Source organism: Notechis scutatus, chromosome 16, assembly GCF_049901735.1.
Source record: "Notechis scutatus isolate UNSWTSFEM ecotype Mainland chromosome 16, rNotScu1.2, whole genome shotgun sequence".
NCBI lineage: Eukaryota > Metazoa > Chordata > Lepidosauria > Squamata > Elapidae > Notechis > Notechis scutatus.
In genome coordinates this window covers 6,960,001-6,987,515 of record NC_142024.1, presented here as the reverse complement: position 1 = coordinate 6,987,515, position 27,515 = coordinate 6,960,001, and the positions used below count along the sequence as shown (strand labels likewise).

Here is a 27,515-nt window from a genome sequence, read left to right as displayed (position 1 = left end):
CCTCTGGGCTAAAGATATCCTTGGCCACAGGACCAGGGCACTGCATAGAACCGCTGGATTTTGCCATCTCGCTGCCTCCCTTTCTGCTTAGAAGGCTATGAGGGGGGAAACGTGGCAGTCCCCAAAGGTGATGTGATGACCCGGGCGTGGCACAAAAATAACCAAGTCACCAAAGTAGATAAATTCCCTTTAAGGCCTCCAACTTGACCCCCAACGTCCAATTATCCTTGGTGGGAGATCAAACTCTTCCAAAAACAGTCTGCAAAGGGAAGAAACGCAGTCGGAACCCAAAATACAGATAAAGTAGAAATAAAAAAAAACCCAACACAAACCGCACTGAAGTAGTAATTAACGCGGCAGGTGGTGTGTGCAAACGCCCTTCTTATATCCTGTTCTCCCAGCTGCAACGAATGAATGGGATCAGGGCCCTTTCCTCTCCCGTAAGCCACATTGCTCCCTTCTCCGTTCCTTCCCTGCGTGCCCTAGGATGAAGAGCGGGTGGCTCTGCGTCTTCCTCTGAATGCCCAGCCGGATTGTCCCCTTTCCCCGTTTCTTCCACAGCCACCGGAGCCAACAAGGGCGTGACAGGTGACTTGGGGACCCCTCCAGCTGCACTCCAGAGGTTTCGGCTGGGCACAGGGTTGAGCCTCGCCAGCTGCACTGGTGCGCCAACGACAAAAGCTGGCTCGGTTTTTGCGTCTCCCTAAAGGGGCACCTGGGCCTCCGCTCGCCCATCGGGCAAAGGAATGTGTGGCTGGCCTGGGGCATGGAAGCGATCTTGCTTGCCGCCACCTCGGCTGCCACGGGGTGTATTTTTGGTGCCCACGAAAGCGATACCTTCTCCTTGGTGCGACTCCTCCCGGTCTGGTTTGCACGTTGCTAAATAAATACGTTTATATACACGGGATAGCTGTATAAATAAAAAGTGACTGATGGGGTTGGCTGGGTTTCCTGCTGGAAGGGCGGCGGCTGGGGATGAAGTCCTCGATTGTGGGGGTCAGCTCCCCCCCCCCACCTCACCGGACAGCCTCAACTGACCCATCCCGGGGGGGGGGTGCTGCAGGGGACAGCCACAGCTCCCAGAGTCTGCATTCTGGCTCTTCTCAATGCCCCATTACCAGGCCCTGCCCACTAGCTTGCCTTTGGCCCCTGAGCACTGCCCTCCTCTCTCTCTCTCTCTTTTTTTTAATTAATAAATTTTATTGAATAAACATGAAAAACAACTGAACACAGTGCAACTTTCTTGGCCATCATTTTGGCCATACAAGCTGTTGTATAGAGATAACAGTTAATTTCCTTTTTCCCTTATGTTATGAGTATAGTGCTAGCTGCATATTATTTCTATCTACATTTATCTACCTATTTACAACCGTCTTTTATACTCCTGCATTCGTATCATCATCTCGTATTTGTCCATCGTATTCCATTCTCTTTGGTTTACAAAACTTTTTAACTTCCATTCCTGTAAAAGCGTCTACCCTTTCTTTCTTTTTCCTTGATTCTAACCATTCATACATTTTATTCCAGGCTTCATAATCCTCTGCCTCACCCTTATCTTTGATTTCCAAATTTCGTCTGTCCATCTCTGCACAGACTAATCTTTATGGTTTCACTTTCCGTAAGGGAAGAATCTTCCTTCTTCCGGTTTTGGGCATACACCGATCTCTGGCACTGACTGCCCTTCTCTTGATAGCTAGTGGGGGCATTGGAGGGGTGTGTGTGTGTGTGTGTGTGTGTGTGTGTGTGATCTTTTAGTAACTTGAAGGAGCTGGAAGCATTGGCAGGATCTGGTCTGATCCAGCAGGGCTGTCCTTCCTGCTGCAGAGAGCTCACCCCCTCCCTCCTCTGTTTCCTCCCTTTGGAAGTGTGTGTGTGTGTGTGTGTGTGTGTAAGAATGGGGGTGGGGGAAGAATAATTGGGGATTGCCAAGAAGCTACAGCCTCCCCCCTTCCCCTGTCGCAGCCTGGGGAAAGCGATAAGAGAATCCACCCCATGGAAAGAGTGACTGGTCAGTGTGGGGGGAGGAGGGGCTCAGATTTGGGGGAGGGAGGGGCAGCCTGGATGCCCTTTCTTCCTGCAGTCTCAGGCCCTGGGTGGCGAGGGGGCTGGGGACCAAGGTGGAGTTGGTTCCAGTGAGGGTTTGTGGGAAGTGGGGGGTGTCAGGTAAAAATAAATAAATCTCCTTTTCTGTTTGTCTTTGCAACCTTTGGAGTTCTCCCGCCTCTGCCCGGGAAGCGAAGGGGACTATTTTGAAGGCCAAACCACAGTTTGGACGCAAAGGGACAGGCGGGAATCCGACTTTTGGGAGGCAGATAATTAGAGGGAAGATTTGCAAAGGGTAACTCTCTCTCTCTCTTTATTGCTTTCCTTCCTTCCTCCTTTTCCTTCTCCTTTTCTCTCTCTTTTTCTTTCCTTCCTTTCCTTTCCTCTCTTCCACCTCCTTCTTTTCTCTCTCTCTCTTTCTTTCCTTCCTTCCTTTTTTCCTCTTCTTCTTCTCTCTCTCTCTTTCTTTCTTTCTTTCCTTCTTCCTTCCTTCCTTCCTTCCTTCTTCCTCTTCTTCCTTCTCTCTCTCTTTTCTTTCCTTCCTTCCTTCCTTCCTCCTCTTCCTCATTCTTCTTTTCTCTCTCTCTTCCTTCCTTCCTTTTTCCTCTTTTCTTTCTTCCTTCCTTCCTTCCTTCCTTCCTTTTTCCTCTTCCTCATTCTTCTTTTCTCTCTCTCTTCTTTCCTTCCTTTTTGCCTCTTCTTCCTCTCTTCCTTCCTTCCTTCCTTCCTTCCTTCTTTCCTCTTCTTCCTTCCTCTTCTCTCTTCTTTCTCTTCCTTCCTTCCTTCCTTTCCTCCTCTTCCTCATTCTTCTTTTCTCTCTCTTTCCTTCCTTCCTTTTCTCCTCTTCCTCCTCCTCCTCCTCCTCCTCATTCTCTCTCCTTTCCTTCCTTTCCTCTTCCTCCTCCTTCTTTTCTCTCTCTTTGTTTCTTTCCTTCCTTCCTTCCTCCTCCTCCTTTTCTTTCTTTCTTACTCTCTCCCTCCCTCCCCTCTCTCTCCCTTTTTTGGGTGGGGGTGGGAGGAAAGGGCCAGTGGCCTGGATGTCCACAGAGAGGCGGCCTGGATGAAAGGACCCCTTTCAAAGCCAGGCAGCCGAGCCGTCTCGAGTAGTACGCAATGGCTCGTGTGTGGGAAGGAACGGCGCCCATCACAGCTCTCTTCTTATTCGGTATTGTTGAATAAAAAACCCCTCTCCCTCCCCCGTACCTCCTCCTTTTATCAATGAATGAAAAATGGAGACTTTTCCTGGCGTCATTCTCCTCCGGTTGAGGACCCTCGCTAAGCCGCACGTGTCATAGTGGTTGTTGGGAGTTCAGGGTGGGACCTTGAGGACTAGAAGCTTGCATGGTGCTGGACGTGGATCCAAAGAAACGAGCATCTGTCTTTCCTCCATCGCGCCTCCCCGCTTTCCTTCTCCTCCTCTCTTGGCACCTGATTTGGGGAGTTTTTTTGGGGAGAGATCTTTCCCCTTGATAAAAGGGGGCCGTGTGTGTTGACTCTCTGGAGCCGGCAGAAGATGGATGGGCGCCCCCGGGGCCGCTCCCTTTCCTCCCCTTCCTGTAAGGAGTCCCTGGGAAGGGTCCCGAGAAGGAAGCACGTGGCCTTCAGATCCACAGGCTCCGTAGCTCTCTCCGCTGGCGGGGGGGCTTCCTGGGGGAAGGAAGGGTGGGAGTGGCTCAGCAACTGGAAGGGGGTGCAGGGGGTACGCAGGATGTGGTAACGGGGACGAGAAAAAAGTGGGGCAGGAGTTGCAGGCATGAACCCAAATAACATTTGGGGTGTGTGTGTGTGTGTGTGGAAAATATGCCCCCCAGAGCTGCTTTGGTCCAGTGGAAAAGTCACTGGGCTTAGAAGCCAGGAGTCTGGAAGTTCTAGTCCCGCCTTAGGCAGGAGAGCCGGCTGGGTGACTTTAAGCCAATCACCAGGAGTCTGGAAGTTCTAGTCCTGCCTTAGGCAGGGAGCTGGTTGGGTGACTTTAAGCCAATCACCAGGAGTCTGGAAGTTGTAGTCCCGCCTTACATCTGAGAGCCAACTGGGTGACTTTGGGCCAATCACCAGGAGTCTGGAAGTTCTAGTCCCGCCTTAGGCATGAAAGCCGGCTGGGTGACTTTAAGCCAATCACCAGGAGTCTGGAAGTTCTAGTCCTGTCTTAGGCAGGGGAGTTCTAGTCCTGCCTTAGGTTGGGTGACTTTAAGCCAATCACCAGGAGCCTGGAAGTTCTAGTCCTGCCTTAGGCATGAAAGCCGGCTGGGTGACTTTAAGCCAATCACCGGGAGCCTGGAAGTTCTAGTCCCGCCTTAGGCATGAAAGCCGGCTGGGTGACTTTAAGCCAATCACCGGGAGCCTGGAAGTTCTAGTCCCGCCTTAGGCATGAAAGCCGGCTGGGTGACTTTAAGCCAATCACCGGGAGCCTGGAAGTTCTAGTCCTGCCTTAGGCAGGGGAGTTCTAGTCCTGCCTTAGGTTGGGTGACTTTAAGCCAATCACCGGGAGTCTGGAAGTTCTAGTCCCGCCTTAGGCATGAAAGCCGGCTGGGTGACTTTAAGCCAATCACCGGGAGCCTGGAAGTTCTAGTCCTGCCTTAGGCAGGGGAGTTCTAGTCCTGCCTTAGGTTGGGTGACTTTAAGCCAATCACCAGGAGCCTGGAAGTTCTAGTCCTGCCTTACGTCTGAGAGCCAACTGGGTGACTTTGGGCCAATCACCAGGAGTCTGGAAGTTGTAGTCCCGCCTTAGGCATGAAAGCCGGCTGGGTGACTTTGGGCCAATCACCAGGAGCCTGAAGTTCTAGTCCCGCCTTAGGCATGAAAGCCGGCTGGGTGACTTTAAGCCAATCACCGGGAGCCTGGAAGTTCTAGTCCTGCCTTACATCTGAGAGCCAACTGGGTGACTTTGGGCCAATCACCGGAGTCTGGAAGTTCTAGTCCCGCCTTAGGCATGAAAGCCGGCTGGGTGACTTTGGGCCAATCACCAGGAGCCTGGAAGTTCTAGTCCCGTCTTAGGCAGGGGAGCTGGTTGGGTGACTTTAAGCCAATCACCAGGAGCCTGGAAGTTCTAGTCCCGTCTTAGGCAGGGGAGCTGGTTGGGTGACTTTAAGCCAATCACCAGGAGCCTGGAAGTTCTAGTCCTGCCTTAGGCAGGGGGAGCTGGTTGGGTGACTTTAAGCCAATCACCAGGAGTCTGGAAGTTCTAGTCCTGCCTTAGGCAGGGAGTTCTAGTCCTGCCTTAGGTTGGGTGACTTTAAGCCAATCACCAGGAGTCTGGAAGTTCTAGTCCTGCCTTACGCCTGAGAGCCAACTGGGTGACTTTGGGCCAATCACCAGGAGCCTGGAAGTTCTAGATTTGGTATGTCTGCTGCCTTATTTATAGGAATGGCTTCTTGGTCCCAACGGATCCCCGAATGGGCCCTGTCTGCTGTGCCTTGCTTGTTTGAAGACATCGGCGTTTGGAGCCACCTCCAAAAAGGCCCTGCTTACCTACCGCCCCCACCCCACCCCCCAAGGGCCATCCCTGCAACCATCACCCGAGAAGCCTTTGGACTTTCCCACGGCCAAAGCGCTGGACGCCATTCTCCTTTGGGACACATTTGGGAGCAGGAGCGGAAGGTTGGGGAGAGACATGGGGGGGGGGGAGGTGAGGGGGGAAGAGGAAGGAACTGGGAGCTTTTAAGCGGCTGGACGTGTTTCCGCAAGGTTTCTCCCCTCGCAGGACAATTTGAGGAAACGGCTCAAGGTCACCCGCGCTTTAAATAGTGTCCCCGTGTTGCGGGAAGAGATGGCCATTGTTTGGGGAGGGGGAAATGTAGCTTCGTTTTCCTAAGCATGGGGGTGTAAAACAAGCTGGCGAAGGGAGGGGGTTCTGTGGTGCTCGGCTGGGCGTGGGGATGATGGGATTTGTAAGCCTGAAACACCTGGACTTGCTCCGGCATCAAATTTGGGGACAGAGGCTTCCCCGTAATGGGGAGGGGGTCCTTTCCTTGCTTAGCCAACCTCGATGAGAGGGGGATCACAGGTCGGGGCAAACCCCACAACTTTAATCCAAGTGTGCCCTGTTCCCCTGACTTCCAGGGGTCCCAGTTCCAATCCTGACATCTTTTTTTTTAGGCGAACCGAGTTGGAAGGGGGCCCTGAAGGCCATCCAGCCCAACCCCCTGCCCAAGCAGGAGACTCTACACCACTTCTGACAAGATGGCAGTCCCAATCTCTCTCCCCTCTCGGGGGTGGGGGGAAGGGAGTAATTCTGCCCCCCCCCTAAATAAACCCACCCCTCCAAATAAACACACCCAAAGGTCCTTCCTCCGTTGTTGCAAAGGCCTTTCCGCTTCTCAGCCAGCCAGCTGATGTGGGGCTCCCATGCAGCACACAGAGCAGCTGCCCCCCAGGGCGTTGGCAGCCAGAGGATCGGCCCTGCCTCGCTGCCTGGGCTGCAGGGAGGAGGCAGTGCCGTGTGCGTGCGTTCCTCCCTGTGCCCAGATGTTCCCCTGCCAGCCGTGGGAGGCGTTGCCCGGCGGAGAAGCGGCGGCGTACCTGCTTGCCTGCCCCGCTAGCTGTTGGCTCTGCCCCGCCAGCAGCTGCCTTTCACCGCTCCTCCTTTCCCACCCGGTGCCAAAAGAGGCCGGCTGTTCCTCTTCACACGTTGGAATTTCTCAACCAGACTCAGGAAGCCGCCTGGGGTGATGGCCGCAGAGGGCAGGGTGACGGGGTTGGCATCCTGCGCCGCCGGGCACTAGGCAGGATGGGCGGGGTGGAGCTGGTATAGAGAGAGGGTCTGGTGGGCAGGAAAGAGGGCGCATCCCTGCCTCCCCATCCCACGGCGTTCGCCCAAAGCACCGATCCATCGCGTGCCACCCTTTTCCCCTCCGAATCTCCAGGTCAGCCGAACCCAGAAGTGGCTGCATTCGCACAACTTGTGCAAATCGGTGAACATTCGTTCACTCGTCTAGGGAGTTGGCGTCTCTGGTTGGTTTTAGCAACAACCCCCAAAAGGGGGTGCCTCGGATAAACCCCACCCTGAGAATCTTTTCCTCCCCCCCTTTTTTTGGGGGGGGGAGGAGGGGTGTCTGCCCATCTGGGATCCATCTGGGCTGCAACCCCCTTGCCCTCTGGATGACTGTACCTGCCTGTCTTCGCCAATGCCTTGTGCCAGCCTTCTCGGGCGTGGCTTGATTGGCAGCTCGGCTCTCCTTCCCCCCCCCGGGAGCAGGGGGGCACCTCTGGGGCTGTGCAAGGAGATCATCTCCCCCCCCCCCAGCCCATTCCTCCTCCCCATCGCGATCTATTTTTTCCTGCGCTGTTCGGTTTCGTCGCCCGACTGAAGGGCTTTGTCTGAAATAGACCCTATTTTCAATCCAGGCTTGGCTCTGGTGACAGGTGCAACGGGGGGCGTTGGTGCAGGGAGGGGAGGGGAGAGAAGAGAGGGAGGGTGTGTGTGTGTTTTCTTTCCGGCCAGGCCTGGCTGGGAATCCAGAGTGGGGTGTAAACAATCCCAGAACGGTGTCTCTCCGAGCGAACTGGGCTTCTGGGTTTATTTTTTGGGGAGGGGATTTAGTTACTGTCCCTGCTGCTGCTTAGTGACTTGGTGGCTGACTAGTGACTCGTTTAGCGTCTCATGATTTGGGGTGGGTGGGTGGAGGCTGGAAGCCGAGACAGCTGGAGGTCCCAGGCTGGCTAAGAAGCGGAAAGGCCTTTGCAATGGAGGAAGGACTCTTGGATGTGTTCATTTGGGGGTGGGTGGGTTTATTTGGGGGAGCACAATTTCTCCCTTCCCCCCAGAGAGGGGGAGAGAGATTGGGACCGCCATCTTGTCAGAAGCGGTCTAGAGTCTTCTGCTTGGGCAGGGGTTGGGCTGGATGACCTACAAGGTCCCTTCCAACTCGGTTCATCTAGAAGATATCTTCCAGGCGCCTCCTGTCCAGTCCAGCTGTCCTGCCCTCAAATTGGGAGTGGTCAGCACACTCCTTGCACCAGCATTTGAGGCTGGCTCTTCTTCACTTCCACCCAGGAGAGGCTCGGAGGACCGAATGCTGAGTACTCGCCCCCCCCCCCCCACCAGTGGCTTCTGTCTTCCCGGGATTAGCCCCTCTGCCTTTCCATGAAGGATTTTTCCCTGGTTGGGGGCTTTATGCAGGGGTGGGGCTGCTGGGGGGTTCGCAGAGGTTCGGCTAAGATTCTGTGCAGTTCAGACCACCCCCAAATCCCACCCTTCTGTGCCCAAGAGCTTTTGGGCAGCGCTGGGCACCGTCTTCTCTCTTGGCTTGGCAGGGATTTCCCCTCGTCTCCCCCTCCGATGGGTGTCTCCCTCCACCCGTGCCCCCCCCCCATCTGGCGGGCAATGCCCAGGCCAGCTCTCTCCTGGCTGGGCCAAAGGCCACTGGCTGTCCGGCTTTACAAGCCCCTGGGTGAGGCAGAGCCCCCCCCCGAGGACCAAGACTGATGCCGGCAGGTTGGCACGGTGCCCTGCCCACCTTTCCAGGCCCCACGGGTTCCCCCCAGCTCCTACTTCCCCTCTTCCTTTTCACAAAGGAAGGCCACCCCGTCCAGTTAAATCCCCTTTTATGCCGGCAGCTTCAGTCCTTTGTCCCCGGCCCGGCCAGCCTGCAGTAATGTAGCCGGCCGTGTTTGCATAGGAAAATGCTGCTTTGACAAATTCCTGTCCCCGGTCTGTAGCCTTTGGGCGGCCCACTGCCTGGCCGGTGGGACTGGCTGCTTTGCCTCACCTGAGTCCCCTTGAGGAGGAGATGGAGGACGCAGGTAGCTCTTAAGCCACCCCAAAAACCTCTGGATCATGGCTGACAGCTTCTTTACCCCAAACCCGCAGGCAGAAAGATTCAGGGGTGGTGTGTGGAGGCTAAAGGCGGAAGGAGTCACAGGGGAACCCCCAGAAGCAAAGCGCGTTTTATTTTGGTCTGAAGTTACCATGGTTGGCATCCTTCCCAACAGACCGCGCCTTGTTATCTCCTTGAAGTTGGTCATTACTTATCCTGGTCCGTTGTGGAAATTCCTTCATCGTAGTTTGTTTTGGTTTTTTTTTTATTTCACCTCTATCTGCTCGTTAAGTTCGGACTGTATTGCTTTCTTTTGAAGGCTATTTTTTGAATAAGTTTCATCTCCAACTGAGAATTATTGAACAGTGAGGCCAAGTTGGAGGCATTAAAATATATATTTATTTACGTTTTGGATTTTGTTACGTTTGCGTTACGCTCCGGGTCGTCACACTTGCTGTTAGCCAAATTCCCAAATATTTGACTTTCTTATTTGCATGAGCTCTCGCGGTCCCAGCCCCAGGGAGTCACAGCATCCGCCCTTCCGCCCCGAAGCGCCTTGAGCACCCTCGCCTTCCGCTCTCAATGGGTCTCTTGCACCCCTTCAGAACAAGCCCTCCTTGAAGTCCGCCAGTTTGGGCTCTTGCCAAGGCGGTGAAGTGGCCGTAATCCTACTCGATGCTGTTTCTCTAGGCAGGGAGGTGTTTTCGCTGCATGGCACCCGGGGTTGCAACCCGCTAAACCAGCCCGTGGGTGTGTGTGAAGGAGTGGGAAGGAGCTTTGCTCTCTGCTCAGGATCTTACAAGCAGGATTCGGGCATCGGGAGGCAGGAGGAGGCCTGAGATGCTTGATTGGGATGCGGGCAGGAAGGAGGTGAGACGAGGCAGCGAGATATAACCCCACCCACCCCAATCCTCCTCCTCTCTTTTGCAGGTAGCTCAGGCCTCCAGCCGACTGGACGAGGCCTCCTTCCCAGAGGACACCGAGTCGGAGATCACGCACTGGTTCCGGAAGGATTACGATAGCACTTTTGACGATGAGGATCTCAAGGCTGGGGGGCCGTCTGGAGGTGAGCCCGGAAGAGGAGGATGAGCCGGGGAGGGGTATCGAGCCGCTTCAGGTGCCCCCTTTGCTGCCCACTGACCTTCTGGTTGTTGCAGATGAGTACGGCAGTGGAGAAATGGGCAGCGGGTCCATCGAGCCTCCGGACAGCTCCAGCCAGTCTCCTTTCTCTACAGGTGAGTGCGTGCCGGGCTGGCGGTCGGATTGGGGAGCCAGCCGAGATCTCGTAGAAAGAGGGTGGCTGGCGAGACAGGTGGGGGTCCCCATCTGGTTCTCCAAGGGCCTCCGGAACTCCGTCCCTTGGCAAAAGCGTCCCGATTGTGGGACGAGGCCCCTTGCGCCCCGCTCCAAATCTCTGGGATCCAGGTTGGTGGTTTGCAGAGCCGTAGAGGATGCTGGGAAGGGCTGGTTTTTCCAGGGCTTCTCGGGAGCCGAGGCCAAAGCCGGTCCAACGTGCAAGACTCTCTGGCAGCCCACGGGCGCAGATCATCCGGAGGCGTGGATGGGAAGGGCTGCAGGCCCGGTCTGTCTGTGGAAGGGTCCCCGGGGCCGATTCCTGCCTGTTTTTGAGAGCGTTCTAGCAGATGGCTTCCCTTCTTTCCTTCTCGCCAGGAACGGCCTTCTGGCGAGGGAGGAAGAAATGTGTTCCTCACTCTTTGAGGCCTTCCCGCTGCTGGAAAATACCAAACGGGCCACGTTTGCTTCCAGGGTTAAGGTCTCCGGCGCAGGGGATCTCCCTCTCCGGGAAGCCTCGGACTACAGCTACCCTTGCTGCCTTCATAGCCGGCAGCTGGAAGATTTGCTAGGCGGGCTCAGGCTTAAGTCCCACGCGAAAAAAATCCGCTCCCTGGCGGAGCTCAGAAAGTGGCTCTTTTTCGGACATCCTTGCCCTCTCTTGAACCCGGCTCTTTCTGCTTCCCCCACCCCTCCCCAATTTTTCATTTCGCTGCTGCTCTTTGGTCCGCAAGCCCGACAGATGTGTGTGGGGTGTGTATATGTTTGTTTGTTCAATTCCTTCACCCCTGGGAAGCAGCTAAAGAGATCTGGCCGCCCTCTCGGCTCACTTCTTTCGGACAACTGCGGTCCAGAAAGCGGGGCCAGAGGCCCCCTCTTCCCCCTTCTTGTTTTTCCTGGGACAGCTGGCTTGTAAGCGGTTCATCAGACTCCTCTTGGCTTCCACAGCCCAGGCCTTGCAGATGTGGGCGTGTGAAGAGAGCGAGAGCGAAGGACGGGCCTCTCTCTCCCCAACCTCAGTCTAGCCATTCTCCCCACACGTCAGTGGGTCACGTCAAACCTGAAAGCCGGGGCTACCAGCAGACGCCCCTGCGGCTTCGGCTTCCTGGGAAAAAGCCGGGGAGTTTTTCCCCCCGGGACGGGAGGGAAGGAGGACGAAGGCTTTCTTGAGTGTGGTGGACCTTCATGAGAAGCCTTCCAGGAGAGGTCCTGCCATGGGGGTGGCTAGTCAGGGCCGCCGGGGAGAAGAAAGAGCGGGGTTTCCCCACGAGGTGGGCTTGCAGCCGGGCCGAATCCGCCCTTTTGTGTCCTCTGCTTTTGGCTTTCGCACTTTCATCTGGATGTTTCGCCCTCCCCCTTTCTTTCTCTTCTCTTCCTTCCGCCCTTCCCCTTCTTTCTCTTCTTTGCAGACCTCCCGCCTCCTCCTCTTCTTCTTCCTCCTCCTTCTCCTCTTCCTTCTCCTGCGAGGCCCCCTGCGCCTGCCAACATGGCTGCCCCCGAGTCGGACGATGAGACTCCACTCAGTAAGTGGCCGGCCCTCTCAGGCTGAGAAGGTCGAGGGAATCCGTTCCAGAGTAGGGGCCCTGGACGGGACGGGCCTCACCCCCGGGGAGAGATGGGCCACACACACCCTTCAACTCCCCCTCCCGCCTCCATTGGCCAAGCAACCAGGAAAGTCCAGGGCTGACCCCCATCCATCTCTTCCTCCCCCCCCCCTCCGCCCCCAGGGCTCCTTGGGAGCTGGCCGGGGGAGGGGGGGTCAGCAACTGGCTTTCGGCTCAGCTTTGCATGGGATCATGGACTCGGTTTGGATTTGATCACCCAGCCTGATGGGGTGGAGTGAGGGGGGAGGAGGGGGCTCCTGGGAATGGACCCTGTACAGGTTTGGCTGCTGAGCATTGAGGCTGTCCTTCGCAAGGAGTGCAGGGAAGAACTTTGCCCAACTGGGCCGGCCCTCAAGTGACATTTCTGGGGCCGTGAGCTTGAAAGCCGCTTGAAAGCCGCGTTGCTGGTTGCAGAGGTGTGCAGCGGCCAAGAAGCAGGGTTCAGGCACCGCCTGGCCCTATCTCAGGCAAAATACTCCCCCTGCTCCTCAGTCCCCTGGTGTTCTCTGCTTTCCACACACACACACACACACACACACACACACCAGCTTCCCTCCAAGGCCCAGGGCCTCTGAACATGTCCAGGGGAAGCTGACTCAGCCCCGAGCCCTTTCCGCATTGTCCTCCTTCTTCAGCAGCAGCGGCAAACCGAGCTCCCTACCTTTGCCTTAAAAGGAGGCAAAGCTCCAGCACTTGCTTTTGTTTTGCCCCCCCCCCCCTGCAGAAGGACTGGTGTGGGGAGGGAGGGAGGGAGGGCCACGGCCCCGCGCACAGCAAGCCAACCTTGCTGTCTTCCCTTCCCCACCTCTGGATCAGGGGGCCGTGCCCTCTTCCCCCCATCGCTTGGGGGCTCTGACTCACGCTGCTCTTTTGCAACTTGCCAGCGGCCTGGTTTGGTGGCTGACACTTCCTCTTTCTCTCTCTCTCTCTCTCCCACCGCCTTCTTTCACATCTGGCCGTCCAGATGTGCTAACCCAACACCCCCTAGGGGAGAAGGAGCGCCGCAGCCCTCCTCCCCGAAAGAGTTTGTGGGAAGCAGCTGAGTTTTCAGCTCTCTTTTTTTCTCCCGAACCCCAAAAGAGGTTTCCCAACTTTTCGGAGCGTCGGGGGGCCGTGAGCACTCTGCAGGCGGTCCGAGGAAGCAGCGTTTCCTCCTTCCGAAAGCCGCCTGCGGTTGGTTGCAGAGATTGTGCAAGAAGCAGGGCTCAGGGCTGCGTGGACAGCTTGCCTGCAGGAGGCTGAAAAGCCCCCCCTCCATTCCACCCCCCCATGCCTTCAAATGCAGGGGCAAGGCAACATTCCTTCAGGGTGACTCCTCAGGCGGGTGGGGCCCTGGAGGAGCGGCTGTGCCAAGTCACGGGGGCACCTTAGGCAGCCGAGCTCTGAATGGGACCATTATAAGTAAGGGATGAAACAACAGCCCCCACTCCCCTTGTGCTACGGAGAAGGGTGGGCACCCTGGAATGTAAGAATGTGCGGGTGGGGGGCAAAGATTCGCCTGGGTCTCTCTCTCTCTCTCTCTCTCTCTCTCTCCCTCCGTGGTATTTTTCACCCGGCGTGAACCGGGAACGTTGGCTGTCCAGGCTTGAGGGAGGCCGGCCCCCGTGTCTCCACAATGCCCTCCTTCCCCGTCCAGGATCTGGGCACGGAGGCCAGACAGGTTGTCCTTTGACACCTCTCCCCCAGGGCTCTTCTTCCATGGCTGGCCTCTCTCCTCTCCCTCTGGAAAGGGGGTGAGATCGGGCCTGACCAAAGGCGACCCCCAGATTATTTTGTTCATGGGAAGCCCAGCGGCTGTGTTTGCTCCCCTGGGGCAAAGGCAAGGCCGCCAGCGCCTGATGGCGTGCCGGCCTCTCATTCCATCCCTGCAGCTGAGTCCGGCCTTGGCCAAACGGGGCCGTCCAGCTGGGCCTGGAATCGGGGCCTCTCGGGCAGCTGCCCTTGTGAAAACCGGGGGTGGAAGACCTCAGCCCCTTCCGTTCCTGGCTTGCGTGTCCCCGCAGCTGCCTCAGGAGGAGGAGAGGGTCTGAGGGACAGGCGGCCCGGCGATGCTGGGTGTTTTCCAGACTTTTCCCTCTCGGGGAGCAACCAGGCCCCCTTAATCCTGGCCAAATATCTGCTCGGCACCATCATGGGCTTCGGGGCAGGGCCTCCTCCGGCCACGCAGGCAGGAAGTTAGCAAAGAGGGTTGTGCGAAGGGGGCTTGCTCAGCACGGTTTCATCCCTTCCTTGCAAAGGGAGGTGTGTGTGTGTGTGTGTGTTTGTGTGTGTTGCACACTTGGCACTCCTGAGGAGGGTGTGGCCAGGCCTTCCTCACCCGTCCCCTTTTCTCCTCAGTCTACTTCCGGGCACTGGTGAACTTCACCCATTCCATCGAGTACAGCCCGCGCTTGGAAGATGTCAACTCGGAGGCCTTCCAGGAGGTGTCCGAAGCGGTCGTGGATACGGTGAGCCTTCCCCTTCCCCTGTCCTCAACTCCCTCTCTGGAGCAAGTGCCCTGAATTTCTTCAGTCAAAGCCGCCCCTGGTCCCTTCTATCCCCCCGGCAGCAGAAGGCAGCAGGCCTGGCTCTTCCTCCCTCCCTCCTGCCTATTATCCCTCACAGCAACCTTGTGAGGTAGGCCAGGCTGAGAGAGGGGGCCCGGCTCAGATTCCCCGCAGCCAATTCCGAGATCTAGCAGAGCCCGGAGTTCGGAAAACACATCAGATTTAAAATTTACTCGGAGCTAGACTCCCTGTCCGTGAAATCCCCACGGATCGCTGGGAGAGATCCCATCTTCCTCCTCCTCCTTCTTCCTCGGCCCAAGCAGAGATCCTAAGACCGAACCACAGTCCAGAACCTGACCGGGGTGGGTGGGTTAGAGCAGGGGTCTCCAACCTTGGCCCCTTTAAGACTTGTGGACTTCAACTCCCAGAGTTCCTTAGCCAACTTTGCTGGCTGAGGAATGCTGGGAGTTGAAGTCCACAAGTCTTAAAGGGGCCGAGGTCGTAGACCCCTGGGTTACAGTGCTGCCCCCAAAGTCTCTGAAATTGGGATTTTTTTTCCCTCCCCCTCTCTTAAGCTGGAATCTGAATACGTCAAGATCCCCGGGATCAGTCGGTCAGCGTGGTTTTTATCAAGTGAGTATCCGGGCTGCTTTGGGGCAGAGTTCGAACCCGCGCCCTCCAGGCGGAAATCACACACGCTTGGCAAAGCAGCAGAGGTGGGAGTAGTTGTTTTTTTGGGGGTGGGGAGGGCGACTACTGTGAAAATTTTACCCGTCGCTTTCCCGTCCTGCCCCGCAGGGAGATCGATGGCTATAGCTTCGTGGAGCTGGACGTGGGCTCCGAGAAGAACACCGACGATGAGCAGATCCGCGAGGTGCTTTTCTCCGTGGTGGCCAGCGGGTCCATCGCCTCTTACCGCACCTCCCGCAAGGGATTCCAGTTCCGACGCCTGGGAGCAGGTGAAGCCACCCCGCCGACTCTTAACCAGAGGGGGATGTGTGCAAAAGCAGGCGGGGCTGTGAGCGGGTGGGAGATTGGGAGGGAGGGACCGTCCCGTCCTCCCCCCCCTCCCTCCATGCCACTAACTTTGAGTTTGCTTCCAGCCCAAACCCCGCCTCCCCCCATCTCCGAGGCGCCGCCAGGTGAGTCCGGGGCCAGAGAGGTGCAAGGGGGCCTGTGCGCAGCCCACCAATCTGGCTGCTGAGGCTGCCTGGAGACAGCCGTTCCCCTTTTTCTCTCTCCGCACGCCCTCGGCCTCCCTGGCATCTTGGCCGGAAGCGAGTCTTAGCAGGGAAGACATTTGTCTCCCGAGGGTGCTCCGGTTTCAGCAGCTGCAGGGCGCTAGGCCCCATAGATGGAGGAGGGGGAGAAGGCTGGTCTTTTGTCCTTCTTGGCCCAGATTCTGTCTGGAACCGGGAGTCCGTCCACCCACTTCCTCCTGCATACCCAGCCTTCCCTCCCTCCCTCCCTCCCTGCCGAGGGCATTTACAGGCCTCCTTGCACGCCTCTCCTTGTGCTCCTTGTGGATGTGAGTGTGTAGCACGTAGATCTTGGCCTTTGATGTGACGGCTTGCCATTCCCAGCCCCTCTGGATGAAGCTTCCAAGCAGGGGGCTCCTTCTAAGACGGGTGACGTCGCACAGCTATGTAACTCTAGCACACCCCAGGAGTCCAGTAAAGCACTGCCTGCCTTCCCCCCACCCCCTCCTCAACACACCACTGCCCCAGTTCCTGGTCTTGCTGCCGCATCATCGTTGTGTGTTGCTGAGCCAAAGTGGGAAGCGAGAAGATTTACCTGAAAAGTACACCTTGCTGAAATCGCTTATTGCTTCTAGACTGTGCGCTGTGCTGTGAGGTTTGCGTGCGCTGCCCCCGAGGAGCAAGGCGAGGGGTTGGCAGCCTGGTGGGAGGCTGGTGGTGTTAGCTGAAGGGCCTGGGTGCAATCACAAGGTAGCGGGAGTGGCACATGGGCTCTTGTTCGGAGGGTGTAGTCCTACTCTGGCAGCAGAGCTTTAAAAGGTTTGCATTCCAAGGGTCGTGGCAGGGTGCAGATGCCCTAAGACAAGCTGGAACCCAAAACCTGATCGTTGGGGGTGTCAGATGTCGGATTGCCTCCCAAAGTCCTGCCCACATAACTGCGTTTTAGTTCAGTGAGGGAGGAAAGGCTGTGCTTCGAAGGCAAAGAAGCAGGAAAGGCATTCTGGCCTCTGGGTCTTTCCGTCTCCCTGTCTCCCGGCCAGGTCACAGCCACCTCCTAAACCCTAACCTCTCCTCCAGTCTCCCCACAGATCCGGCCCTGCACGGCGGACGAGTTCTCTTGCCTGAGTGGAGAGTGCATCACCCGCGAATTCTTCTGCGACCGGCGGCCGGATTGCCGCGACATGTCGGACGAGCTGGACTGTGGTGAGCATTTGAAGCTGCGGGGGCGGCTTTGGGCTCCTGGTCCCCTTCGCCGCGAGAGTGTGTTTCTCAGCTATGCTTCTCTCCGCCCTGCAGAGGAGCCCGAGCCCCCTGAGTGCGCCCAGCAAGAGTTTGCCTGCGACAGCGGTGAATGTGTTCCCCGCGCATTGCGTTGCAATGGACATCCCGATTGCGGAGACGCTTCTGACGAGGATGGCTGCGGTAAGTGTGGGTGGGCGTGAAAATCTCCCCCTGCCTTCTTGAGAATCCCCTGTGATTCTGCCCCTACCAAGCCTCTCCTGTGAGGGAGACGGATGAGGTTTATCTTCGGATGCGGCTGCTTTCAATCAACACGGAGGGAGCCGGGTTTGGGTTCCGGGTGTTGCATGGGTGTGACAACCTCCCCTTCCTTCCTGAGAATCCCCTGTGATTCTGCCCCTACCAAGCCTCTCCTGTGAGGGAGACGGATGAGGTTTGTCTTCGGATGCGGCTGCTTTCAATCAACACGGAGGGAGCCGGGTTTGGGTTCCGGGTGTTGCATGGGTGTGACAACCTCCTCCTGTCTTCCTGAGAACCCCCTGTAATTCTGCCCCTACCAAGCCTCTCCTGTGAAGGGAGACGGCTGAGGTTTGTCTTCGGATGCGGCTGCTTTCAATCAACACGGAGGGAGCCGGGTTTGGGTTCCGGGTGTTGCATGGGTGTGACAACCTCCTCCTGTCTTCATGAGAATCCCCTGTGATTCTGCCCCTACCAAGCCTCTCTTGTGAGGGAGACGGATGAGGTTTATCTTTGGATGCGGCTGCTTTCAATCAACATGGAGGGAGCCGGGTTTGGGTTCCGGGTGTTGCATGGGTGTGACAACCTCCTCCTGTCTTCATGAGAACCCCCTGTAATTCTGCCTCTACCAAGCCTCTCCTGTGAGGGAGACGGATGAGGTTTATCTTTGGATGCGGCTGCTTTCAATCAACACGGAGGGAGCCGGGTTTGGGTTCCGGTGTTGCATGGGTGTGACAACCTCCCCTTCCTTCCTGAGAATCCCCTGTGATTCTGCCCCTACCAAGCCTCTCCTGTGAGGGAGACGGGTGAGGTTTGTCTTCGGATGCGGCTGCTTTCAATCAACACGGAGGGAGCCGGGTTTGGGTTCCGGTGTTGCATGGGTGTGACAACCTCCTCCTTCCTTCCTGAGAATCCCCTGTGATTCTGCCCCTACCAAGCCTCTCCTGTGAGGGAGACGGGTGAGGTTTGTCTTCGGATGCGGCTGCTTTCAATCAACACGGAGGGAGCCGGGTTTGGGTTCCGGGTGTTGCATGGGTGTGACAACCTCCCCCTTCCTTCCTGAGAATCCCCTGTGATTCTGCCCCTACCAAGCCTCTCTTGTGAGGGAGACGGATGAGGTTTATCTTTGGATGCGGCTGCTTTCAATCAACACGGAGGGAGCCGGGTTTGGGTTCCGGGTGTTGCATGGGTGTGACAACCTCCCCCTTCCTTCCTGAGAATCCCCTGTGATTCTGCCCCTACCAAGCCTCTCCTATGAGGGAGACGGATGAGGTTTATCTTTGGATGCGGCTGCTTTCAATCAACACGGAGGGAGCCAGGTTTGGGTTCTGGGTGTTGCATGGGTGTGACAACCTCCCCCTTCCTTCCTGAGAATCCCCTGTGATTCTGCCCCTACCAAGCCTCTCCTGTGAGGGAGACGGGTGAGGTTTGTCTTCGGATGTGGCTGCTTTCAATCAACACGGAGGGAGCTGGGTTTGGGTTCTGGGTGTGGCATGAATGGACTGTTGCAGTTTGTAAAGCCGAGTGGCTGTGTGAACCGAGCCTCGCCATGCCTTCCGCTCTGTCTACTTTGGTCTTCCTTCGGCACCCGGGCACAGGCGAGAAACACGGTCGGCTGTGACCTCCTCATGACCCATCGCTTGTCTTCTCTGTTTCGGCAGAACTCGAGAGGCCTTTGTTGCCCGCCTCCTCCCCGTGGCCCAGCACTGCCCGGCTCCCTGCCACCCCCTCCCCCATCACCACCCGTCGGGCACCGGTCACCAAGCTTCCTCCGGTGGGGGTCTCCAGGCCCCCACTTGTCCCCGGATTGCGCCCTTGCCAGAAAGAAGAGGCCACGTGCTCCAACGGGCAATGCATCCGCCGGGACTTCCTGTGCGACGGCGAGCGGGACTGCACGGATGGCAGCGACGAATTGCATTGCGGTGAGTCCCGGGGGATGAGGGTGTGCTACGCGTGTAGGTGTGGCAGAGAGAGAGAGAGAGAACCGCAACGGTAACTCTCCTTTTGTCGCCCCCCTCCAAGGCACTCCCTCGCCCTGCGAACCCAATGAGTTCCGATGCCGGAACGGGCACTGCGCCCTCACGCTTTGGCGCTGCGACGGGGACAATGACTGCGCCGACGGCTCTGACGAGCTGGACTGCCGTGAGGATCGAGAGCTCGGGGGAGGTGGGGGTGGGTTGGGGGAGGTGGGGAGACTCCCCCCCCCTTCTGCAAATCTTGAGTCCACTGGGGCCGGGTTCGACGTAGGGCTAAAGCAAGGCGAATGCTCCAAACGAGGGAATCACAGAATTGGGTTTTAGTTTGGGAAAGATTCGGCTTCGAATTAAGGCCTCGCGGGGCAGCCGGTAAAAGACTCCTGATATAGAAAGTGTTGATCCTCCCCCCTTCTTTCCTCCCTGCAGCCACCAAGGGCCCCGGAGACACCTGTGGCCCCGACCAATTTGTCTGCCTCTCCAGCCACACCTGCATCCCGGCCAGCTATCAGTGTGACGAAGAGGCCGACTGCCAGGACCGCTCGGACGAGATCGGCTGCAGTGAGTGGAAGGGTGCTGGCAAGGGCCAGGAGGGGATGGGGGGGGGAGGGATGAAGACCGAAAGACCGAAGGGAGGGCAAGGGGGGATTGACTTCTTTGGGTTCCCCCCTGGGACGCCCCGAAAGAGCAGCCTCTTCTCCGAAATGGGCTGCCTCTGGAAGTGGAGGCTGTACCTAACCCTTAAAGCAACAGTCTTTAAACTTGGCAGCTGTAAGATTTGTGGACTTCAAGTCCCAGAATTCCCGAGCTAACATGACCAGAGGAGAAATTCTGGGAGTTGAAGTCCACAAGTCTTAAAAGCTGTCAAGTTTGAAGACCCCTGATCTACAGTATCTATCTTCTATCTCCATATCTATCTATCTATCTATCTATCTATCTATCTATCTATCTATCTATCTATCTATCTATCTATCTACCTACCTACCTACCTACCTACTTACCTACCTACCTATCTACCTATCTACTTACCTACCTACCTAATCCAAGGCTCTTCAAACTTGGCAAGTTTAAGACTTGTGGACTTCCACTCCCAGAATTCCCAAGCTAACATGACCGGAGGAGGAATTCTGGGAGTGGAAGTCCACAAGTCTTAAAAGCTGTCAAGTTTGAAGACCCCTAATCTACAATATCTATCTTCTATTTCTCTATCTATCTATCTATCTATCTATCTATCTACCTACCTACCTACCTACCTACCTACCTACCTACCTACCTACTGCCTGCTGTCCTACGGTATCTACCTACCTCTACCTACCTACCGTATCTATCTATCTATCTATCTATCTATCTATCTATCTATCTATCTATCTATCTATCTTTCTGTGCCTACCTTCTGACCTACCTACCTACCTACCTACCTACTTCTACTACTACGGTATCTACCTACCTACCTACTATCTACCGTATGTATCTATCTATCTATCTATCTATCTATCTATCTATCTATCTATCTATCTATCTATCTACCTACCTACCTACCTACCTACCTACCTACCTACCTATCTAATCCAAGGGTCTTCAAACTTGGCAAGTTTAAGACTTGTGGACTTCAACTCCCAGAATTCCCGAGATAACATGACCGGAGGAGGAATTCTGGGAGTTGAAGTCCACAAGCCTTAAATGCTGTCAAGTTTGAAGACCTCCTGCCTTAAAGTATTGTTAGGCCACCCTCTCTGTATTCCCCTCCCCTGGTGCTTTTTAAAATAATTCAGCCAGCCTGCCTGACTGCCCTTCCTTGCCACCTCTTCCCCTTCCTGTCCCTTCTGCCTCAGTCCCCCCACAGGTCATCACTCCCCCAGAGGAGTTCATCCAGGCCGCCCCAGGGGACACCATTCGCTTCACCTGTGTGGCCGTGGGCGTGCCGACCCCTCTCATCTCCTGGAGGCTCAACTGGGGCCATATCCCCATCAGCCGCAGGTAGGCCAGGCCTCGATCGAACCCCAAACTGCTCCCCTTCCCTCCCTCAACACTTCAGGGTGCTCAGATCCTCCTGTGCCTGCAGGGTGAGCTTCACCAGCGAGAACGGCCGGGGGACGCTGGTCATCCAAGATGTCAAGGAGGCCGACCAAGGGGCTTACACCTGCGAGGCCATCAATGCCCGGGGAATGGTTTTCGGCATCCCGGACGGCGTGTTGAGCCTCACGCCCAGCCAAGGTGAGCTGCAGGAGGAGGAGCAGAGCTGGGGTTCCCGCTGGGATTTGCTCAGGATGGAGAGGTCTCCCCAGCTTCTCCCTCTGAGCCTCCCATCCAGGGGTGGGCTTCAAAAAGTTTTGCAATGGGTTCTCTGCCTGGTTGCTGGGTGGCCGTGGCCTAGTAGGCATCCTGCACCACGGGGGCGTTTTTGCCTTCCCCAGACTCCTGAGGCTTTTCTTGATCCTCTGGGATGGTGAAAACAGCCTCCCCAGACTCCTGAGGCTTTTCTTGATCCTCTGGGATGGTGAAAACAGCCTCCCCAGACTCCTGAGGCTTTTCTTGATCCTCTGGGATGGTGAAAACAGCCTCCCAGACTCCTGAGGCTTTTCTTGATCCTCTGGGATGGTAAAAACAGCCTCCCGGACTCCGGAGGCTCTCTGGAAGCCGGAAACAGACCCATTTCCGGCCTTCCCGAACTTCCAGGAGGCCTGTTTTTTGCCCTCCCTGAACCTCCGCGCACGCCCTGCACTACCTGCATCCAAAACGGGCCAGGTGGGGACTCTTGGGAGGGGCAGAGCCAGCCAGGAGTGGGATTTGGGGATTCTCCAAACTGCACAGATTCTTAGCTAGGGGCTCTCCCGAACCACTGCAAACCCTCCAGCGGCCCACCCCGTGCTCCCATCCCTTCACAATCTAGGACCCTGCCCCGAGAGACACTTCCACGTTGAAAGCACCGGTCAGTGCTTGCCCTGTTTCTGCTTCGGAGTCGCCAAATCGTGCCGCAGCACCGGCCGCTACCGTCAACAAATCCACCTCCGATTCGACGAACACAACAATTTCAAAGGTGAGCCAGTGGGGCAAACTCCTCCGCCCAAGGACAGGACAGGGTGGTCCTCCCTAGCCCGCCTTCCTGACCTCCTTGGCTTGTTGCATCCCCCTTTGTTCCCAGGGGTGAATGTGACCACGCTCGATCATCCCGGCACGCCTCCCCTCGCCTCGACGCAGATGCACATCGACCGCAGCGCGCAGGAGTTCCAGCTGGTCGATCTCTCTCGGCGCTTCCTGATGCACGACTCCTTCTGGACGCTGCCCAAGCGGTTCCTGGGGAACAAGGCAAGGGCAGCAGATGGCACGCTTCCCGGATGCCAACCCATCCCCTGGCCCTGGGCACCTTTGAATACCCGCTTATCCTCTAGCAACCAGCGTTCCCCACTTTCCCTGCAGGTGGATTCCTACGGAGGCTCCCTCCAGTACACGGTGCGTTACCACCTGAGCCGAGGAGACTCAGAGCCCGTCCGGAAACCGGACGTTATCCTTGTGGGCAACGGGCAGAAGCTGATTTACCGGCTCCCGGCTCATCCTGAGCCCTTTGTGGCCAACAAGCGCCAGGTCGATTTCACAGAGGTGTGTGCCAGGGGAGCCAGGGACGAGGGGGTATTCTGACCTAGGCTTCCCAAAAGCACAAAGACGACTCCTGGTCCCGATAAAACCCCTTTTATTTAGGTTAAGGTGAATTCCTCCCCAGCAAAGTCCCGGCCAACAGTCTTTCAAGAGATTTCACAACGACAGACCTTTATCAGGCTTGGAGAGTTGCCAGGCCGATAGCTTCCAAACGCCACGTTGTAGCAGCAATTACTTGACAAGAAGTCAAGAACAAATCTTCACACTAATTAAACGAACTAATTGTCTCCTGCAAACACCACTCCCCTTTTGTTCCTCTTTTATTCCCTACGGGAGGGGCCATTCACCATCCACCTGTGCTCTTACTCCCGAGTCAACCCTTGTTCCTTAGCTGTTCCCTTCTTCTGGCAGCTCTGCGCATGCGCACACTGGGACCAGGCTCCAGCTGCTCTTCTTCCCCACTGATCTCCAGCTCCGAAGGCAGCTGATAACTGTCGGACGGCCCTGGTCCCCATCTCTGCCTCCGATGCAGAGCCCTCGTCAGAGCCTTCCCCAGACTCCAGGGTTGTCCCATGCTCCTCCCCAACCTCCTCGCTGTCCGAATCTGCCGCCAGCTCCGCTGGCCGTTGGCGGGCCACAATAGGGAGATGGAAGTGGAGGAGGAGAACATTGCTGGGAGGGTCTTCTGAGATGGACCCCATAAAGACCACCACCCCCCTGCCAAATGGGACATAACACTCTCAATATTTTAGTGCTTCCAGGGATTCGGGATGCCGTCCATAAAGCTGCCCCTTTCCATCCTTGTAATAACCAAGTTCTGAAGTAGATCTTGCTTCGAAGCGGAAACTGCCCTGACCAGCAGGCCAATTGGATGTGGCTCAGAGAAATAAACCAAGCTGCGGGCCACGGGAGGGCGAATTCCCACATATGTCTGCTTCCAGTTGAGACCGGCGCTCTCTGATCGTGTTTTGTGCCGATAGGGGAGCTGGCAGAAGGAGTCTGGGGGGTCCGTCAGCCGAGAGGAGCTGCTCCTTGCCCTGCAAAACCTGGAGGCCATCATGATCCAGACGGTGTACGATAACCGGATGGCCAAGGTGGGACTGAGCAACGTCGTTATGGACACCACCACCACGGAAATCACCGGCCTGGGTGTGGCGCATCACGTGGAGGAATGCAGGTGCCAGCCTGGGGGAGGGATTTTGGGGGGGGGGAAGGGGGCTACTTCCGGAGAATCTCTAGGACCAAAATCTATTTGGGGAAGAACGACTACTGGATCACACATCATAATCAAGCCTGCTCTGGAGTCAGACAACGCTTATTCCCTGGTTTGTTGTAGGTCCGAGGGTCTAAACGGGGAGGAGAGGGTTAACAGAGTGTGTGTGTGTTGTCTCCCGCCCCCATCATAGAGATGGGAGCCTCCAAGAGCTGGAAAAACAGGGCCACTCTAGGATTCCTCTCAACTTTTGCTGCATTCCCTCGCCCCCCCCCCTCCCCCCGCCCACAGCTTCCACTCTGATCGGGCAGCAGAATTTTCTGCGCTCAAATAATATTTGCCTGGAGGGGATGCGGTGGCTCAGCCGCTAAGGCGCTGAGCTCGTCGATCAGAAAGGTCGGCCGTTCGGCGGTTCGAATCCCTAGCGCCGCGTAACAGAGCGAGATCCCGTTCCCGGTCCCAGCTTCTGCCAACCTAGCAGTTGGAAAACACGTCAAAAAGAAATGCAAGTAGAAAAAAATAAGAGTCCCACTTTTGGTGGGATGGCAACAGGGTTCCGTGCGCCTTCGGCCTTTACTCATGCCGGCTACATGACCATGGAGATGTCTTCGGACAGCGCTGGCTCTTCGGATTTGAAACGGAGATGAGCACCGCCCGCTAGAGACAGAATCGACTGGCACATATGTGTCAGGGGAACCTTTATCTTTATTACGTTAATATTTGCCTCCCTGCATGGAGCGGCCATTTTTTCTAGACCTGTTAGGATTCCCACAAATATTATTGTTCCCTCTTTGTCCAGGCCTGGTTGTCTGCATTCCAGTGCTGGAGGAAAGACACTTACCCTGTGTAGACCTATCGGGCTTGGCTGTGCCCTGAAAACCCCAGCTAGGCATCTCCGGGCAATCCAGAGCCGTTCTGAAATAGCCAGAACAAGGGCATGCTTTGCACTAAACCTTCATCCACCTTGCCCGCTGTCTCTGCTGGCAGAGGCAGCTGGTACTTGTAGCTTGCTGCTACTGCCAGCTCCACTCATCCTTCCTTCCACAGGTGCCCCGTCGGCTACTCTGGCCTGTCCTGCGAGCAGTGCGAGCCTCACTTCAAGAGAGTGCGCGGCGGATCCTACCTGGGCATCTGTTCCGGCTGCAGCTGCCATGGCCACTCCACCTCCTGCGACCCCTTCTCTGGCTACTGCCTGGTGAGCCGCTGGAGGGCGGGAGTTGGGGAGGGGAAGAGCAGGCCCTGAAGTTTGGGTGGGGGGCGACCCCAAGAGATGCTTTTAGACTTAGGGTGCCGAACTGGAGAAAGTTTGAGAATAATACATCCAGGAGAATGGCTGAGAAACTTTTCAAGCAGCAAAACCTGTGCCGCAGTGGCGCAGTGGTTGGAACGCGGTATTGCAGGCTGATTTCACCGACTGCCATCAGTTCGATTCTCACCAGCTCCAGGTTGACGCAGGCTTCCCTCCTTCCGAGGTCGGTAAAATGAGGACCCAGATTGCTGGGGGAAATAGGCTGACTCTGTAAACCGCTTAGAGAGGGCAGTAAAAGCACTGTGAAGTGGTATATAAGTAAGGGCTAAGTAGTGGTGTTGCATTGTTTGGTGCACAGGGCAAATATATATATATATATATATATGAAGATTTGCACTCTTCTGTCATTTCCCCCGCCCCCAGCACACTTCTCCTTCTCCTCGCCTGCAAACTCTTCAAATGCATCTATTTGGAGTCCGGGTAACCGCCAGTGTATGAAACTCTGGGGAGATCTCAGATCCAAAAGGCAACGACTCTTGGACCAGAGCGGAGTCCGGGCCTCTAACGGCCCTTTCCTGCCCCTCCTCCTCTCTCTTCTTACAGAACTGCCAGCACAACACGGAAGGGCCGCGGTGCGATAAATGCAAGCTGGGCTTCTTTGGCGATGCCACCCAGGCCACCCCGGCGGCCTGTCGGCCTTGCCCGTGCCCGTACACCGAAGCTTCGCGCAGGTGAGGGAGGGGCGTGGTTACCTTGGGGAGGGATGCTTGGGGCAGCTTCAGCATACATCTCTGCGCAGATTTCTGGACTACGCTACGGTGGCGCAGTGGTCAGAATGCAGTATTGCAGGCTACTTCTGCTGACTGCCGGCTGCCTGTAAATTTGGCAGTTCGAATCCCACCAGGGGCAAGGTTGAACTCAGCCTTCTATCCTTCCGAGGTGGGTAAAATGGGGACCCAAAATTGTTGGTGGCAATATGCTGACTCCGTAAACTGCTTATTATAAAGCACTGTTGAAGCGGTATATGAGTTTAAGTGCGATTGCTATTATTGAAATATTAAATGTTTGGCCCAGTGGGAGGCCCATATTAAAACAACATACCTCAGGGGTGGCCAGAATCCGAAAATGACATTTAATACAGCACGATTTCTGACTAAAATGGTCCGACTGAGATCGGCATAGGTGGGCCTGATTGGGATAGATTTCAGGGGTGATAAAGAAATATAATTTCATGTCATTTTATTCTGTTTTATACATGTATGTGTCAAATTATTGTATTTTGTCCTATAACTATTGTATTTTGCCCTACTCTCATTTTAAACTATTTGTTCAGAATTTTATTGGTAATATGTGTTTGAACCTGTACGTTGATGTAGCCTGCAGGCTAATCAACACACACACACACACACACACACACACAAACCTTCTATCTACTATCCATCTATCTATCCATATCCATCTATCTATCTATCTATCTATCTATCTATCTATCTATCATCTATCTACCTACCTGTCTGTCTGTCTGTCTATCTATCATCTATCATCTATCTATCTATCTATCTATCTATCTATCTATCTATCTATCTATCTATCTATCTATCTATCTATCTATCTATCTATCTATCTATCATCTATCTATCTACCATCTACCTACCTACCTACCTGTCTGTCTGTCTATATCTATCTATCTATCTATCTATCTATCTATCTATCTATCTATCTATCTATCTATCTATCTATCTGCGAAATGCCACTCACGCATCATCACAAAATCTCCAGAACCGTAAAGCCTACAAACTTGAAATTTGGCACGTATGTTCCTCCTCTTGGCTTCTAGGTGCTCACTAAGAAAGGATTTTTCTAAATGACCATCAGAGCCATTAATATTTCCTATATTTTTATTATTAACCCGCTCTGATGCTCAGGAGTTCTACTCCCCCTCCCCACCTGAAAAGAAATCTCTTCCAAATGCAAAACACAAGCAGAGGAGTTTCAGTTTCGGTTTCACAGCACCAAGCAGCTTGAGTACAGAACAGTTGAGCTAAGCCACGGCCAGGCTCCTTGCTGTCTCCTTCTTGCTCACACCGCAAATACTCTTACAGTTTCCAAACCACCCTCAACTCTCTCACACACACTGACAGGATGCTAGCCAGGTGAATACAGATGGATGCTGGTAGGCAGAGGCAGAATTTTTTCCCCCCTTATTTTCCTCCCCAAAAACTAAGCTCGATCACCATAGTTTCGTAGCAGAGCACAGGTATCCAGCTAGTACACACACACACACGCACTGCTATTGAATGTCGTCCTCCACACACCAACACACACTTCAGGAAAGAAAACGTAAGTTCCCAGGGTCCGAAAGAAGCTAAGTTCCCTTCCTCTCCCATCACACACGCACCTTTCCACAGCCGTCTCCACCGTTGCTTGCACCGGTTCCGCTTCTGCTTTTTCAGGGAGCTGCACCAGTGTGGCCCGCTGGAGGCAGGGCAGAGCTCCCTGGGCAGCCGGGCAGCCATCCTGAGGGTGTTCTTTCCCTCTGGCAGGTTCTCCAACTCCTGTTTCTTGGATACAGACCGACAGGCCACCTGCGATGCCTGCTTCCCGGGCTACACAGGACGCCGCTGCGAAAG

General features: G+C 55.7%; 1 protein-coding gene across 1 annotated transcript in view; it reads left to right on the top strand.

Annotated features, from left to right (window-relative positions):
• Positions 1-27,515, top strand: part of HSPG2 (heparan sulfate proteoglycan 2) — a 92,312-nt gene that overhangs the window by 6,634 nt on the left and 58,163 nt on the right. Inside the window, 20 exon segments of the mRNA XM_087944786.1 lie at positions 9,729-9,864; positions 9,956-10,033; positions 14,033-14,142; positions 14,757-14,781; positions 14,784-14,814; positions 14,980-15,140; positions 16,458-16,583; positions 16,677-16,802; positions 18,518-18,778; positions 18,879-18,998; positions 19,259-19,390; positions 20,662-20,806; positions 20,892-21,043; positions 21,720-21,866; positions 21,972-22,135; positions 22,247-22,426; positions 23,404-23,600; positions 24,684-24,831; positions 25,489-25,616; positions 27,429-27,515. Coding sequence (XP_087800912.1) covers positions 9,729-9,864; positions 9,956-10,033; positions 14,033-14,142; positions 14,757-14,781; positions 14,784-14,814; positions 14,980-15,140; positions 16,458-16,583; positions 16,677-16,802; positions 18,518-18,778; positions 18,879-18,998; positions 19,259-19,390; positions 20,662-20,806; positions 20,892-21,043; positions 21,720-21,866; positions 21,972-22,135; positions 22,247-22,426; positions 23,404-23,600; positions 24,684-24,831; positions 25,489-25,616; positions 27,429-27,515 — 2,654 coding nt within the window.